The sequence below is a fragment of the Oculina patagonica genome, chromosome 2, assembly GCF_052425735.1.
Source record: "Oculina patagonica isolate OP01 chromosome 2, crgOcupat, whole genome shotgun sequence".
NCBI classification, from domain to species: domain Eukaryota; kingdom Metazoa; phylum Cnidaria; class Anthozoa; order Scleractinia; family Oculinidae; genus Oculina; species Oculina patagonica.
This window is the reverse complement of record NC_135759.1, coordinates 25,097,197-25,111,062: the sequence shown is the minus strand read 5'-3', so window position 1 is coordinate 25,111,062 and position 13,866 is coordinate 25,097,197. Positions and strand designations below refer to the sequence as shown.

General features: G+C 38.3%; 2 protein-coding genes across 2 annotated transcripts; both read right to left on the bottom strand.

Annotated features, from left to right (window-relative positions):
• Positions 1-2,608: 2,608 nt before the first annotated feature.
• Positions 2,609-6,520, bottom strand: LOC144643728 (uncharacterized). Its single transcript, XM_078503068.1, has 3 exons — positions 6,458-6,520; positions 5,261-5,344; positions 2,609-3,846 (listed from the first exon to the last, which is right to left on the bottom strand). The coding sequence occupies exons 2-3, from the start codon at positions 5,296-5,298 to the stop codon at positions 2,955-2,957; spliced, it is 930 nt and encodes a 309-aa protein (XP_078359194.1). The 5' UTR covers positions 5,299-5,344; positions 6,458-6,520; the 3' UTR covers positions 2,609-2,954.
• Positions 6,521-6,603: 83 nt separating this feature from the next.
• On the bottom strand, positions 6,604-13,476 carry LOC144643711 (uncharacterized). Its single transcript, XM_078503042.1, has 2 exons — positions 13,428-13,476; positions 6,604-9,911 (listed from the first exon to the last, which is right to left on the bottom strand). The coding sequence occupies exon 2, from the start codon at positions 9,859-9,861 to the stop codon at positions 8,368-8,370; it is 1,494 nt and encodes a 497-aa protein (XP_078359168.1). The 5' UTR covers positions 9,862-9,911; positions 13,428-13,476; the 3' UTR covers positions 6,604-8,367.
• Between the last annotated feature and the right edge of the window lie 390 nt (positions 13,477-13,866).

Below are 13,866 nucleotides of genomic sequence, written 5' to 3'. Positions count from 1 at the left end.
ATTGTCCGATGCTAACTGTGAATGTTGAAACGATGATTAAGAAAACGACCTTTTAGACTTGAATGATTTTTCTTGCCATTGATCATACATTTACTATCTTTCTATGGTTATTGGTTTTTTACACGGAGCTCTTCATAGTCATGGTTGACTTGTAACCGAATAATCATGATTGAGTTACATTTTTTTCTGTTTTTTTCTTTTACATTATTGAGAGAACAAAACACACAAAAATACCGGTACAGCAAAATTACTAAACAAGGAATCAAGTAATACGAAAACAAGAACTAAATGGAAGTTATACACAAACGAAAAATTGGATATGAAATAAAGAGCTTAGTTGATATTCTATACTATTCTATAAAGAGCTTAATATAAGAGTGGTAGAGTGATCAATGGCCCTTTTTTTCGACTTTTTTTAGCTTGTTTACAAGCAAAAATAAGGCGAATAGCAGTTATGTGGGGTAATCTGGAACCGGAAGCCAACCGGAAGGAACCACATTCTTGTTAACTCTCAAGGGACTGTTTTAATTTCTCAAGGGAATACTTTCCGCTGTGGGTGATCAAAGCGCGAGACTTGTAAAGTGTCACTCTATAGTTGTGCTTCAGCACTTCCGTTCTTGTAGAAAAAACGTGACTTGTCAAATTTACAAACGTTATATAACAATCAAAAACGTGAGTAGCCCAAATTTTACGTCACATAACCAATTAAGAATGTAAGGGTTCAGCGCTCGAAGGCAGCGAAGTTTAAAACGATTAAGAACGCAATTTGTACTGATACAAGTCTTTAGGCGCTAATATTAATTTAACCTAAAACGATTAACAACGCAAATTTGTACTGGTACAAGTATTTCACACACTAAAACGTTGCTAATAGTTAACCAAAGGGAACTCATTTCGTGACAATTGATTATTTCTGCTGAGTTGCACAATTTAGAATTTAACATCATTAAACGTGTTAAGTGATTAAGTGTTTTTGTAGCCTGTTTTGAAATTACTTCTGGTGGAAGCAGTAAACGCTAAACGGTTTTGCTTCTGTTCAGAAGTTAATGCATCGCCATTAGAAAAATAAACAGCAATTGTTTTACTGGAAATGTAGTCGTTAGAAATGGCATGTGTAGCCGTAAGGTAAGGAATAACGCGAGGAGAAGCGGCTTTTGGTAATATCCAAACGAAAATTTACTTCTCAATGTGGGGTTAAGATTGCGTGACGAGACAAAAGGTAACTCTGTCGTGCGTAACCTTTATCGAGAACCCTGCATTAAGCCGAGTAGAAATCTTTCTAACTCGAAAGGAAACAACTACCGGTATTTCGATTAAAGGCAAACGTCAAAGTTTACCATTTTTAACCAAGCCAAAGTATATGAGTCGCAAAGCACCCAGCCGTCGCGACTGACAAATACAGCATTTCCTCCGCGAAAATAAAAATAAAAATGCTTGAACTGAAAGACGTTTGAATTCTTCCATGATATGTTCGAACAACAATGCCCAGGATAAACCTTCTACTCATACTAAATTCACACAAAAAAAGTCGATATCTCGAAGAGATCTTTGATTTACCCAGAGGAGACTTAGGATTCAGATGATGATGACATGTAGAGTGGTTACATTTAACACAACACTGTTCTAGAATATCTTTGAAACCTAACTCTGCAATACGTTCGAAGCGACTCCAGGTTCGGTATTATTAGTCAGTACAATAGCTGAAAGCTTCATATCAATTAAAGACCCGTAAATCTTCAGTGTACACGTAAAATAAATAAAGCCCCTTTAATTTTAGACAGCAGAATTATACCTCATGGCTCAATTACTTCATGTCGTAGTTTCTAAAACATCCAAACAATCAAAAGAATTGAGATAATAGAGCATTACTTTGGAATCTACATGTATAGCAAAGGTACCTTTAATCAATAAAGTATATATCGATACTAACTAAGGAAACAGTAAACAACTAAAAACCTATAAAAAAGTTATGCTAGGCATTTGTCACTAGATTTTTTGACAAAATAATCACGAAACAAGGAAAACTAAACCCAGCTCTTTGAACAGAAATCTAGATTCGCTCACTTGAAAACCAAGTCTTGGTTGCATACTGTGCATGCGGAAAATAAAGCTTGGGATCTCATTTTTGTCCTTCGAATTCTAAATAAGGTCTGTGATGGGGGTTACAATTTTGGCCCTTAAGTCTGAGATGGAGGCACCAAATGAGCAAATTTACATTTTTCTGCTTATCTAAATCAGGTCGTTTTAAAAAGTGCAAAAATAAATGGTGCACGTTGTAATATCGTGGAACAGAAACATCTTCATTTCTTGTCTGAGATTGGGCATACATACGAATTTAGCTCTTTAGTCTGAGATAGGGAAGCAAATTTGAGCTTTTTTGGTCTGAGATGGGGTTGGGGTTCCTAGACCCACCCAAACTTTTCTAAGTATCCCCCTCCCCTTGGGATACAATACAACATGCTTAGCATGCCACCCCACAAATATCAAAATTTTATCAAAAGAGAATATTCACCATTACATGTTTCCATTACATGTGACAGGAAGAACACATTATTTTTTTTACTCTAGGGTGGTTCATTAGTGGGGAAAATATATTAAGACAGTTATCTAAACGTGGTTCATGAGATTATTTCATGTTTAATATGCAAACATAACTTTAGAAAGTAGTACTACTCTGATCAGCTGTGTTCAAGTTTTACACAGTTAAAAACCTTGTGCAAGGCGCTATACCCAACAGGAATTAATGACAAGGGAACGTTTTCTTTTCATCTGCCAGGTGATAAACTGAAATCAATAAATGCAATGTAGCCGTATCTGCCACATATTGTTACATATTTTCTGTTTTACAACATGCACTCACTGTAAAAATGCTCTAAGAATATAAAATATTTTTTTAAAAAAAAAAAAATTTTAATCTCAAAGCAACCCAACACAACAGCAAAATTAAACAAGCTTTACTTTATAGAGTGTTTCATTACACAAGAACCCATATGTCTCTTCAAGTTACTTGACTGGCTAAATGCCTTGTCACAAAAAAAGCATTTAAATGGTTTTTCTCCAGTGTGGGTACGAAGGTGGTTTTTGTAATCTGTCATTATTGCAAAAGCCTTGTCACAGCAATAACATTTAAATGGTTTTTCTCCAGAGTGAAATCTAGTATGAACTGTAAGCTGAGTTGTTGTTGTAAAACTCTTTTTGCACAATGTGCATGTAAATGGTTTCTCCCCTGTGTGGCTTCTCTCATGAATTTTTAAGTCATATGGTGTTTTGAAAGTTTTTTCACAATATGTACAACTGTAAGCCTTCAACATAGTGTGAACTCTACAGATATGAACTTTAAGTTGATGCAACAAGTTAAACGCCTTGTCGCATTGAGAACATTCATAGGGCTTTTCCCCAAGGTGGCTTCTTTCGTGAATCTTCACATATTCAGCTGTCCTGAAAGACTTCTCACATTGAGGACATCTAAAACGTCTCTCATTTGTATGTGTCATAGCATGTCTCTTCAAATGAGATGATGTCAGAAACAGCTTTTCACAATGGCTGCATTTAAAGGTTTTTTCACTTGTGTGAATTTTGCTGTGGAGCTGAAGGTGATCAAGTCTTTTAAAAGCCTTTCCACATTGTTTACACTCAAACGGCTTCTCGCCAGAGTGTGTTACAGTGTGTCTCTTCAGCTTTGATGGAGTCTTGAAAGATTTTCTACACTTACTGCATTCATACCTTTGTTTACCTTGTTCCTTTGGTGAAAAGGGATCAGGGGATGTTGCTTTCATTTCTTTCTCGTCTGATATATCAGTGCAAGCTCTACTTGTTGTTCTGCCACTGGTATTTCTCAAGTTGTATCTTTAAGAATTAAAAAAATCATAGATTTCATATTGGCAGCCCATATAAATAATAGAATAACTTGCAGAGTTGCTAGAAACTTAATTTTCAATATCACTGTTAGACAAACAAAACTTTTATATAAATACAAATAAAAATCTAACACAATCATAATAAATCATTAATAACAACTAACGTGGGTAGTGTGGTGGTCTAATGATTAGTGCACTGGACCTGGTATTGAGTGGTCAGATTTAAAACCCTGGCTGAGGTCATTGTGCTGTGTTCTTGGGCAAGATACAGAGACAGAGTCGTGTACAGCCAACTCTCTCTTAACGGACACCTCAATAAGACAGACACCTCCATAAGAAGGACACCTGGTGATTGTCCCTGCCGTTTTTCAGTCATTTTTTTGTAACCAAACTCCCTATAAGATGGACACCTCTCTAAGACGGGCAACGGGCACTTTGAAATCATTAACAGACACTTGAGAAGTGTTTTTTATCATGTTAGTGAAAATACTTCCAAACTTCGCAAAGTGAGTCAGTGCCCTAAGGAAACGTGTATACCAAGCTTACTAACCTAAACAATAATGCTTTAACGGATTACTTCTTTGCTTACGTATAAGGACACTAAAGAGGTCGTTCTCTACTTACAGTATTACAGTTTATAGAAGCTCTAAATTTTTTAGTCTTGTTGCATTGTGCAAAGGTTTGTTGCATTGTGCAAAGGTTTAGCTTTATTATCTCAGAATTACTGGTGTCATGTTACCTCAACCTTCTACAGAGCAGACACCTCTCTAAGACAGACAGCTGCGGCTGGTTGCAAAGGTGTATGTCTTAGAGAGAGTTGACTGTAGTTGCATCAGGGTGTAAGCCTCTTTGCACTGCTTTGTTCTTCTGTGAGTGTGGGGCTTATTCAAGGGTGACAGCTCTCGTGATATATGCCTATTCAGAGGGGGCATTTATTCAAATAGATATAGTAATTAAGTTTTCATAAAAAATCATAGTAATCATAGTAATTTTTCTTGGACAATTCTGTCCAAGGGGGAAAGGCACAATGAGGTTAACCCTATGTGAAGCACCAACCCGTGAAACAAGACCAGACCACGACACTGGAAACTCTGCGCCTTATTCTTTGCGATAAGGGTATGGATTCTTTAACATTCTGCTGACCATATAACACTGAAGAGGCAGGAGATAGGACCTATGGTTTATTTTCCTTATCCGAAAAGACTACAACAACTAACCATTTGCAGATGTCATTGAAAAGGCAGCACGTTCTCCTCAGTTATTTTAAGACCCTGAGTGTTGGTCTGGGAGTTGAACCAGAGACCTCCCGCACAACAGTCCGGCGAACTATGAACTGAGCTTACCAGTCAGCGGTTCAAAAAAAAAAAAAGCTTGAAATCCTTTTTTATTTAACATGTTCTCACCTTGATAGGTTTGAGGGAGACTGTGGTAAATCAGCCATGGTGTTTTCAAGAAGGAAAATTGTCAACAAACCCAATATATTGCCCCTAAAGCAAAAACGCACAACCGTAAAAGATTACGATTGTATGAGCAATCTGTATGTTCTGTTCTATTTTTTTGCTCTCATTGTTATCACATCCAGAAAATATATCCGCATACCCACCCCATGGAAGGTCATTGGAAATTCTGAGGGGTAGGGGGTCTCAAAAGCGAAATATTTTGAAAGAAAGTATGAAGCTAAAATGTAATTTTCAAAGGGGTGGAGGGGGGAGGGGGTTCTAAACCAAAAAGCCTGCCATGGTGGGGGCATGAATATTTGATATTTTCTGGACCAACACATTCACCCGGCTATCACAAGTTAAGCGTGCAATGCTTTATGGTTATTAGGGTGTTGAGTTAGACCTGTCCCCTTTCCCCCATAGCCAATCAAGTAACTGAGTTTACCCAATATAAGGTATAATCACTTTTGCTCCCATTGTTATTGTCGGTGGCCTGTTGGTAACCTGTCGGTCCGACAGTTGACCCAATAACAGATAAAATTCATAAATAACAAATTCTAAATGGTAATTTATACATGTAATATCCCAGTGTTTTTTGTCTATTGTCTGATTGGTTGTAACAAAGTCAAATTCAACCTTTTTTTAAGGCTGAAGGGCAGAATAAAATGCACTGGAATAAGAATGGTGCCTCCTGAGCATTTTGTTTTTCAAAGTGTCAAAAACGTTCCGCTGAAGATCTATTTATAAAAAGGGGTTGTGCAAGAATTATATGTTGTGTCCGCAATCGTTCAAGACGGCATTTACTGATTTAGCCATCATTGCGGGTTCTAAAAGAAACATGGAAGGGTGACAAGGGTATACAACGTATACTCTAGCCTGTGTACAGCCGTCCCGCTCCTTGAGGGAAGCGGAACGGCTGTACACAGGCTACGTATACTCAATCAACTAGAATCTCTTTCCAGTGTCTTCCCACTTCGATGATGTTCACAGAAGAAGCACATGGTCTACTAACTATCACTCAGCCAACAAACATGCGCTCTGCATCGACCTAGCACAAGTAACGTTTGCGCAATTAGACTCGAATGCATACGAGATTCAGTAATGTAAATGCTACGTACTCTAAAATAAATTGCATTGACTCTCAAAAGATCGATAACTCACCAAGAACCGGACGGTTGCCACCGGAGAAGGGTCGAGAAGGTCAACGAACTGCTGAACGAGGAACTCCTCCCGGGGCATCAAGGCGCGCTATGCTTTGTGGTTATCAAGTGTTAGACCTGTCCCTCCCCTCGATAGTCAATCAAATAACAGCCCTAAACCCAAGATTTCAATCACTTTTAATTACTCTTTCTTATTGGAAAAACAAACTGATTGTATAACTATGTACGCATACAAAAAGGAGATTTTGGCAATCAAAGGAGGCCAATGGTAATAAATAAATACGTAAATAAATAAAATTATAGATCAATCTGACATTTATATATAGGCAGTGAAATGGCTGCCAGTTGGTGCACAATACATTCCGTTTGAAAGCGACCCTTCTAATCATTCTTGAGAAAAAGGCACCTAACGCCAGCCAAAGACATTTGCCTATTTAACATTAAATTTTGTAATTTATATTAATTTGTAATTTTGTAATTATCAAACTACATGTAATTCCTGTAGCTAAAATGTGTCATACTTTTCTCCCAAGGTTTCAGTTATCTGTTTAACTCTGTGTTCTCTTTCACATAGCAGGGTTTACAAAACAAGCCAGCAACTGCTGGAGTTCCACCGGCTACTTAAATTTTATGCCGCCAGTTACTCTGGTCAAAGCAAACAGCTCAGGACAAACAAGTCACACACATCACAGCCCCCTACTCTACACGTTGCTGACACCTACTTCAAAACATTTTGGAACCTCTGCTAGTAGTGGATTGGGGGGGGGGGGCAATTTAGAATAGGTGTGTGCCACTAAAGTTCTAAAATGCTGACCCCATTTACATTAAAGGTAGAAAATCAAAAATGAATACCTTTTAAATGGCCAAAGACAAAACTTATAAAAACAAAACATTTTTATGACATTTGCAGACTGCAGACTGCAAACTTGGAGACGTTCACTCCAATTAGCCTAAATATTGCTCCAGTTAGCCTGAATAGCACCACTCCAGTAAGCCTGTTTACGTTTAGCCCACAATAATGCTAACAGTTACTCTTAGTCTCTCTGCAGTCTACATATGTCAGACACCTCTTTGTAAATACTTCAACTGTATGTACTTTAGTTCGAATACAGTACTATGTATTTAATATCTTTTTCATTTAGCTCAAAGTTTAACAACAATAACTTAAGCCGGAACCTTATCTAAGAAACACACTGGAATCACAGTGCCAAAAGGGTGTCATATTTAAGGACTAAGAGCCTCAAAAACCATTCCCTATTCTGCAACAGATACCCTATGTAGCCTACATGCCCCCCCCCCCCCCACCTTCTCTCACCACTGGCATTCTACTCACCTTGGAAAGGCCAGAATTAATGAGTAGTTCAATTCACTTTTTCTCATTAATTCACTTTTTGTTATTGTGTTATTTCTTCTGTGCCGGACACCAGGATTGCAGAGAAATTTACTACCTTCAGTGTCAGCAATTAACACTCAGTATTCAAAGGCTTAAACCTTTTGTCCTCTTAACCGCTTAAACCTCTTAAGGTTCAAAATTCAAACCACCACTGCCAAAACGTAAGTCTTAAACACTACAGTGTAGGCGACTTAAATTTTGATATCTTGCTAACCCCCCACCTTTTGTTTCTGGTATTATATGAGTCTCATTCTCAACTCTTAATACATCTATAATTCTGTACAATAAGTCAAAAGACTATTTCTAAAAAAACTACCATTGTCAAAGACAATGTTCTGTTTATACAGTGGTCATGAGAGCTTTACTGTCTTAAAAATAATGTTATCAATGGCAAATACCATACATTTACACAAATGCAAGAATTGCCTTGGAAAAAGTTAAGCTACATGTTATGGAATAGGAAAACCAAATTTAGTAATACTTAATTTCTTGCCTCAAATCAGGTTTAGCCACAATATTCAGTCTGCTCCATTCAACAAGCTGTTGACACATTTGTCTGTGTGTATGGCCAAAACCTTTTTCAGACTAAATTCTTTTCCACACAGCCAACAATGGAATGGCTTTTCATGGGTCTTCATGTGCTCCCTCACATAAGAAGCCTTCGTAAATTTCCTTCCACACAGAGTACATGGGAACAGTGTGCCACTGTTATGGGCTTCCTCATGAGCTTTCAGGAGGCGTTCTTGTTTGAAAGTCTGTTCACAATGACAGCATTTAAAAGGGTCTTCCTTATGTACCCTCTGATGGACTTTCAGATCAGATGACACTGCAAATGAATGATCGCAGTGATTGCATTTAAAAGGTTTCTCTTTAGTATGCATTCTCCGCAAGTGGATTTTCAAAACGTTTGATGCCTTGAAGGTGAGGTCACACAAGGTGCATTTGAAAGGTCTTACATCACTGTGAATCATTCGCACATGTGACTTCAGCTCCCACGATGACTTAAACATTTTTTCACATTGAGTGCATTTGTATGGTTTTTCCCCAGTATGGGTTCTGTTATGTATAATAAACTGACTTGATGATTTGAAGGACTTATCACATTGTGTGCACTTGAAAGGCTTGTTTCCACTGTGCATCCTTTCATGGGACTTTAATTGCTGTCCTTGTGCAAATGACTTATCACACTGTGAACACTTGTAAGGTTTTTCACCAGTGTGTGTTCTGACATGAACCTTTCGTTCAAAAAGTGTTTTGAATGTTTTGTGACAATGGGGGCATTCAAATGGTTTTTCACCACTGTGGACTCTCTCGTGGGACCGTAGATACTCAGCTATTCGAAATGACTTTGGACAATGCTTGCACTTAAACGGCTTCTCACCAGTGTGGATCCTCATATGAGCTTTCAGCTCACTGGAACCAAAGAATGCTATATCACAATGACTGCATTTAAATGGTTTATCTGCTCCATCATGCTTCCTCAGTTTGTGATATTTTACGTCACTGGAACGCTTAAAAGTACTGTCACACTGAGTACATTTGTAAGGTCTATCATAGCTATGGATTTTCTTGTGAATCATCAGGTTAGATGATTGTCTGAAGCATTTTCCGCACTCACCACACTTGTAAGGTTTCTCTCCTGTGTGGATTCTTTCATGGACCTTTAAATATTCTGGATTTGTGAAGCACTTTTCACAATAAGTGCACTTAAAGGGCCTTTCTTCCGTGTCCATTTTCCTATCAGGGTATGATTCATTACTTTCTCCAGTATTTGAAGGGCTTAAGGAAGGTTCTGCATCTTGGCCATCACTCTGAGCACTTTTAGTGTTCTTGCAACTTGCTGAAATGTTTGATGGATTCTTACACCTAGAAGACTTGCGGACCTTTGTCCTTGAAGACAATTGCTGCTTCAGTCTTACTTGTTCATCTGGAGACAACTCTTCATTTAAACACTTCTTGTTCAGTTCACCTCTACAGGTGTTCTCCACAGAAGATTTTTGCATGCTCTCCATCTTCCAGCTTAAAAAATGTGCAAGTATTCACAGGATTTCCAACTTAACAGCTGGTGATAGAAAAATATGGTGCATGTTATATCATATATATATGGTATATGTCCAGTAACTTAATTTCATTCCTTGTGCAAGATGATTGCAAATTATATACCTATCAGTGGGGTCATCTTAGAAGGAGAAAACAGAGGGATATTCAGGGTGTCTTTCATTTAAATCTCTTCCCTCAAGGCTTGATACCCAAAAATGGATCAAACCATACGCAATTCTGCACTTAAATTGTGTACTTGTGAATCATTTGTGGCCAAGTCTTTCCTTGTATGATGTGTGTATTCTGGGGCAAACAAACTATTATAACATCCTGTATTACAAGTTTCAAACAAATTCAAGCCACACAATACTCACTGAATATTTTAAGTGATAATTGATTGTTTCATTTAAATGTTGATAAAAAATTAAAACCCAATATTAATATGGGTTTATAAATTAAATCCAATATGGCCACAAGCAACATGCATTTATCTTATTTTCTCCTAAAAAAACATTCAACATCCCCACCCTGGGGCCCTGACATTTTAGTCAAGCCCCCAAGTATGGGGATGGCAATATACAGTTAAATCTCCAAATTCACGTGAAAATGAATGAATAATTTCCTGATAGAGAAAAGAACAACTCTCTGGATAGTTTACATGATCTGAAATGGGCAATTTACATACCGGTACGAAGCTAAAGAGGTCTGTTTGTGATTTCAGTGCAATTTTACTTGCACACCCCACAGGCAGACCACCCTATGTGTTCGTGGTTAAGAGTCATTCAGTAAGACGAACAAAAGAAATATGTTGAAATCTGTGAGTCTCAGAGTAATCAATAAAGCTCTGAAAATTACATTTTTAAATGAATCTCGTTCAAATTATTTTAATAAAGGTGAATTAAATGTTAATCAACTCGTGTGTGGTGTTTATTGCGTTCCTGGGCCATATTTTAAGCGTTTTGGTCCTATGTTACGTTCGGCCAAAGGCCGGTAAAAGGAGAAAAGGAGACAAGGCAGGCAACTTGAAGTCATTTTCTCAAAAGTACCGTAAAGTTCCGTGTATAAGCCGCATCCGTAGATAAGCCGCACCCCCGATTTGGAAGCTCAAATTTTGGGGAAAAAAAAATAGACAGACCATAAAGTTTGAAGTTCAAGTGAAGTTCTATTGGTAAACAATCAAGGGCAAACAAGCACAGTTTCGAGACACTGACACGGTGGTTGTTGCAATGTTTAATATAAATTAAGTCTTACGAAAGCTAAATTTCACTTGTCATACCTCCTTTTTAGTTTGAGTTCACAATATCTTAAACTTGGATGCTCTCTTGATCATTTTTTCGAGATTATCACTTCTAAACACTCCTGAAACACTTGTAATACGTTCGAATCGTTCGCGAATAATGAATGCTTAGTAGCCAAGCTCTGAATTGTTGAGAGGAGTCTGGGCATTAAAAACAAACATGGCGGCATTTCCGTCGGAAGAAACCACGTTTTTATTTCAAGATTCTTGGAAACTGCTACCCGCAACAGGATAAAAACTTCATGCAGAATAAGATTTTGTTAATCCAGCAGATGTATTTGCTGTGAAGGTCAATAAAAAACCGAAGCGGTCGGCCATTTGCCTTGTGAGTATTTGCGTTTATCTTGGTGCCTTCTCGCACGTAGCGGAAAGACATGATTCAAAGTGACTGGCAGGCTTTACTGCAAACAGCTTTGCAGAGGAACTAAATGGTAGTGAACAACAACAAAGTTTTCAGGTTGTTATATGTTTATTCAATGACGTCTTGAGAAGTTTTTTATGAATATTAATTAGGCCTTTGAGAACTCCAACCAGAGATGTTTCCGTAGATAAGCCGCACCCTCGATTTTTGACTTGAAATTAGAGGAAAAAGGTGCGGCTTATACACGGAACTTTACGGTAGCTTTCTCTACATGATCTGTAACAAACTCAGCGATCAAAGGAATTTGAAACATGTGAATAACAAAAGAAAATTGACAAATCTGTCAAACATCAAACAAATGGCATTGTTTCAAATTCCTTTGGTCACTGAGTTTGGTACAGATCATGTTGAGAAAGCTACATTTGTGACCTCAGGATCGCTCCTCTCTGGGAACTTTGAAAGAATTAAGTTCTCATTTGGCATAGGAATGAAGAAATATCTAATCCATCAGATGCCGGTGTTTTCAAGGCAAGAATTTTGATGGTTTGGCATCAGTTCGAGCTTGAATTGGACAAGGTCACGGCCGCTGGCTGTCAAGTTGCCTGTCTTGTCTTTTTTTCTCCTCGTAGAAAAGTAGTTATAACATGACCCAGTGACTATTGGGCAAAAAACCTAAGAACAGTCAAATTTACGATAGACTGCCTTGGGAAATTGCCAAAATCATAAACAAAAAATATTAATAAACAAACCACTTTTACTGAAGCTTTTGTTGAATAGATTAGCTAGATTAGCTAGTTCCCTTGCCAACTATCAGTCGTTAAAGTTCACCACTAAATTTTCTCCAATTCTGATTGGTTTAAATTGAACACATGACGCGATAGTGCCCGTCCGCCGGAGGGCACTATCAGTCCATCAGCACTTTCAGCCCATAGTGCCCTCCCGAGCGCACCCGTGCATTTTTTTGTAAACAAGCTTGCCTGCAGACGAAAAAACCCAACCAAATTCCCTGCATTTGGTGGGTTTCTTGTTTGGTTTTGTTTCGTTTGTTAAATTTCGGCTTTTGATTGAGTTTTTTATCCTGAAAAGTAAAAATAATTTACGATGCTCGTTTTTGTATGTGCGCGCGGAAGAAAATTTTATTGGGGAACAATAAAGACAATAGAGTGTTTCTGTCTTGGAACTATCGGTCTGATAGTTGCCTCTTGGAAATTTGATGTTCTTAAAACTAGCATATAAGCCCTCGAAGCTTCGCTTCTCGGGCTAATGTTTGTTTTAGGAACATCAAATTTCCGCGGGGCAACTATCAGCCGTTAGCATAACCACACTGACCTACTATTGTTCCGCTCTGATGGCTACCGGTGCCACTTCGTCCGGGGCTCTCGGAGCGCGCGCGTAGTCTTCGCTGATTATCAATCACCTTCAATAATCAATTTTAGCGATTCTGGTTTATGTCGGTCTGGGGCTAACACAGGGCCGCTCTCGGTTTCTACCGGCTTTTGTAGAACCTCGGCTTGCCGTCTAATGTTAAATAGTTCCTCGACAGAAACACTCTATTGTTAAATTAAAGTAGAAACCCCGAGCTTGTCATGACTCTTATTGTTAATTTCAGTTTGTAAGCAACATCGAAAGGTGGGCTCAGGAGAAGACTCGATGAATGTATCAGTGTTCCGACAATTTGTCACTGATTGTAGCTTCAGATCATAATCGAGGGAAAATGATACACTGTACATTTAACGCATTCAACATTTTTCGCAGGTTCCGCGAACGAAAGTGAGTTTTTAAGGACAAAGAAATTGTTCAGAAACAAAGGATGATAAATCACAATAAATGAACAGTTAAAATAATCAATGAAACTGAAAGAAAGAAGCTAAACAACTTACCAAGTAACAGCTTTTCAGTTCAACGTGCAACGAAGTCTGAGCAAACAGAGCGATAACAATAGCCGCGAAGGATCTGAGTACTAGTATGACAGATTTTTACTCATTCTCGTCCCCATAGCCCTTTCGTTTCTCTTAGCCGGCTGGCCTTGGCACGAGAAAACGAGGGCTCTGGGGCGGTTCCGTCCTAGTTCTGGCTTCCGTCTTCGTTGCGTCATGCGTTTCAAAGAATGTATGAGAGAGTCGTTATGTTGACTTCCGTTTAGGAATTTTTTGTTCCAAACAGCCAATCAAAAAATTCGAATTAATTCAAAATCCTATGTCCCCAGAGCCCTCCGTTTCTCGTCCAAGCCGGCTAAGAGAAACGAAAGGGCTATGGGGACGAGAATGATTTTTACTAAGAGGACTCCAGACAGAAAAACCAAATGGGTGGTAGTAAGTT